This window comes from Tupaia chinensis, unplaced genomic scaffold (genome assembly GCF_000334495.1).
Source record: "Tupaia chinensis unplaced genomic scaffold, TupChi_1.0 Scaffold139055_1, whole genome shotgun sequence".
Lineage (NCBI taxonomy): Eukaryota > Metazoa > Chordata > Mammalia > Scandentia > Tupaiidae > Tupaia > Tupaia belangeri.
In genome coordinates this window covers 202,102-205,287 of record NW_006198945.1, presented here as the reverse complement: position 1 = coordinate 205,287, position 3,186 = coordinate 202,102, and the positions used below count along the sequence as shown (strand labels likewise).

The following is a 3,186-nucleotide window of genomic DNA, read 5'->3' as shown; positions in this document are numbered from 1 at the left end:
GGGGTGATTTCTCGCTTTCTGTCTCTCTGTCTCTCTCTGTCTGGCTGGCGAGCGCACACACCCTATAGCGAAAACCTCTCCAAAAAAATATATACATATATTTTTGTCCATGTTTTTCTATGCAAAAATGGATCATGACTTTCCCGACAACCCAATACAACTCCAATTTGCCATTTCTTCACACACAAACACACAAAACAATTCACATAAATAACACATCTCACGACCAGCATTTGGCATAATGGCTAGCTGGACTTTCATGTAGTCAACTGCAGTTTGAGTCCCGGACCCGGTGGCTTAAACTCATGCTGAGCACGTGTGTGTGCGTACCCAACATACTGAGAGGAGAATGGAGAAGGGATTGTAGCATGGCCATCCCCGCTGGGGGGTGATTTCTCGCTTTCTGTCTCTTTCTATCAAGCGCACATGCTCTATAGCAAAAACCTCTCCAAAAATGTATCTCAAACTTTTAAAAACATGGATCAAAATTCTTTATTTATTTATATATTTTGAGAGGTTTTTGCTATAGGGTATGTGTGCTTGCCAGAAAGACAGAGAGACAGAGAGACAGAAAGTGAGAAATCACCCCCCAGGGGGAATGGCCACACTGCAATCCCTTCTCCTCCATTTTCCTCTCGGGATCTTGGGCACACATGCACACACGCCCAGCGTGAGTACAAGCCACCGGGTCCGGGTCAACTACATGGGAGTCCAGTGGGTCAACTACATGGGAGTCCAGTAACATAGCCATTATGCCAACTGCTGGTCCCCAAAATTCTATATTAAGATGACAATACAATGATAAATATTTTAGTTGAGCTTCTGATATATACAGTCAGGGCACACAAAAGAAAGCAATAACTGGTTTTTTGGTTTTTTTTTTTTTTTTGTGAAGTACAAAACAAACTTAAAAAGCTGTATAATGTACTAAATTTCTTTTGGAAGAGAAATTTTTGACTAGCAACAATGACTTTTAAACACTGCATCACATAACTCAATGAGTTGATGTATATCTTAAGTCCGAAGGATGCAATTTTACCAAAACCATCAGAGGAGGAGAAGGTGGAGATACAAAGTTATAAACTTCCAATTTCCTATTCATTTTCTGTGCCTTTTTACCTGATATTCAATGTTCAATACCAGTGAGTATTTTAAAGTAATTTCTAAGTCTTACATTAAAAGATAAGACTATGATACCTAACTCAAAGATCTGCTCTGAGTTTCAAAATACAACATGATAAAAAAAAAATCTCTAGGCAACAGTTCTTAGAATAAATACCACTTATCACTGGAGAACAATTATTTGTCTCTTAAGGGATAGGGATATATTTTAAGGAATTTCCATGCATTTCATTTTCAGAAATAAAATTGAGTGACAAGTAAGTTAGAATAATTACTAACTTTTTAACTAGTGAATGACATGAGGCCAGCAGGTGGCACAGTGGTTTAGGTGCAGGACTCTCACATGATCAATAGCGGTTTGAGTCCCAGATCAGTTGGCTTCAAAATAATGTTGGGCATATGTGTATGCGTGCCGGGAATCCCAAGAGGAGAAGAGATTGCAGCATGGCCATCCTTCCTGGAGGGTGATTTCTTACTCCGCTCCCCACCATTTGTCTCTGTCTCTCTCTGGCGAGCACACGCACACTACAGCAAAAACCTTTATGAAAAAAGTGAATGACTGAGTTTTCTGAAAAGGCTTATGAAGTCCAATCTCTAATAATCTTACATTAAGTGAAAAATACACATTTAATTATCATTACAACAAAAATTGGAAAACATTACACTGAAATACCATACATAACAATTAGTTATATATTTATCTATATATTTGCAAACAACTCAACGGCTTAATGACTCAAAATGGCAAAGCAAAAAAATTACGATTATCAGTTACTACTGAGATAACTTTAAGAAAAATGAATGATGTAATATACAGGGAGTCTTCAAATACTCATGGAAATGCACATTATGAAAAAGTATGTTTGGCTTTCAAAATTTTTGTAATAAAATGAACATGTACTTTAATTTCATTTTTTGAAGTCCCTGCATGTATGATTTTAAGTGCAGTCCTAAAAACTGACTTAGGTAATGAGAGTCCAGGAAGAACTCTATTAAGCATAGGAATGCTGAAAAGGTCCAAGAACACCAAAATAATCAAGATGAGAATAAGCAAGCACTCTACCTGAAAATTCTTTTCCAAAACAGCACAAGCATCACTGGACCCAAAGGATACGATGAAAAAGATGTTTCCTCTACCTGAATCCATAGGCTGAACTGCACAAGGATCTCCAAATGGAAGCTGGCACACACTTTTAGGAGTTCCATTTTGGAATAAAATAAGCTGATTCTTTCGAGTAAGGACAATCAGAGACATCCTTAACTGGTTGTTAACAATCGTTGTTGCACAGACATGCACACAAGTTACCAAACTACTATAAGCAAGAGGGATAATGTATGTATTGCTTAATACTTCCTGAGTTTCAAGAGAGTATACACAAAATTTGGAATTCTGAATTGTATAATCTGATTCTGAAGGCTTTTGGATACATCCTTCCTCTGATAAATAACATTCCTTTAGTCCCAATAAAACCATACCTAGATTTTCAATCTCCCCTACCCATTCAATAGAGGAAAAGTTATCTGACAAACTAATAACTTTGCCAGTTTTGGAAGAGAAACAGCAGAAGGTTTTGATATGTTGCCATAAAATTAAAGGGCCATCGAGGACCCTTACGCTGTCCTTCAAATCATGGCCTAGTTTAAAGCTCAAATACTTTTCAAATGTATTGCTATTGTGAAGAAATAGTAGAAAATATTTGAAAATGCTTTCCTTTTTATTTCTTTGTAGCAGAACACAAGGGAGGTTAATTCCAGTTCTGAAATCTGATACACAGCTGCAACACATAATTTTAAAATGAGAGTTTTCTTCCTTTATGCTGAAGAATCCAGTGGACTTCTGAACAAATGTGCTTGTTCCTTTGTCAAAAACCATTCTTCTGACATGTAATAATACAGGCCCTTTACCGGTAAAATTTCCTTTAGACAACCAAAAAACAAGGACTTCCCCATTATAACATAAGAGCCTTTCTTGGTTGGATGACATTGCTTGAATGCTAGTCATTGCACAATACCAAGTCCTTGTGTTGAACCAATTTTCAAATGCAAACTGATTCCAGTTGATTC

At 37.0% G+C, this 3,186-nt stretch overlaps 1 protein-coding gene across 1 annotated transcript in view; it reads right to left on the bottom strand.

Annotated features, from left to right (window-relative positions):
- The window catches only part of FANCB (FA complementation group B), a 23,425-nt gene extending 20,239 nt beyond the window's left edge, over positions 1–3,186 (bottom strand). Inside the window, 1 exon segment of the mRNA XM_006172263.3 lies at positions 2,186–3,186. Within this exon segment, the coding sequence (XP_006172325.1) occupies positions 2,186–3,124 (939 nt within the window). The 5' untranslated portion in view covers positions 3,125–3,186.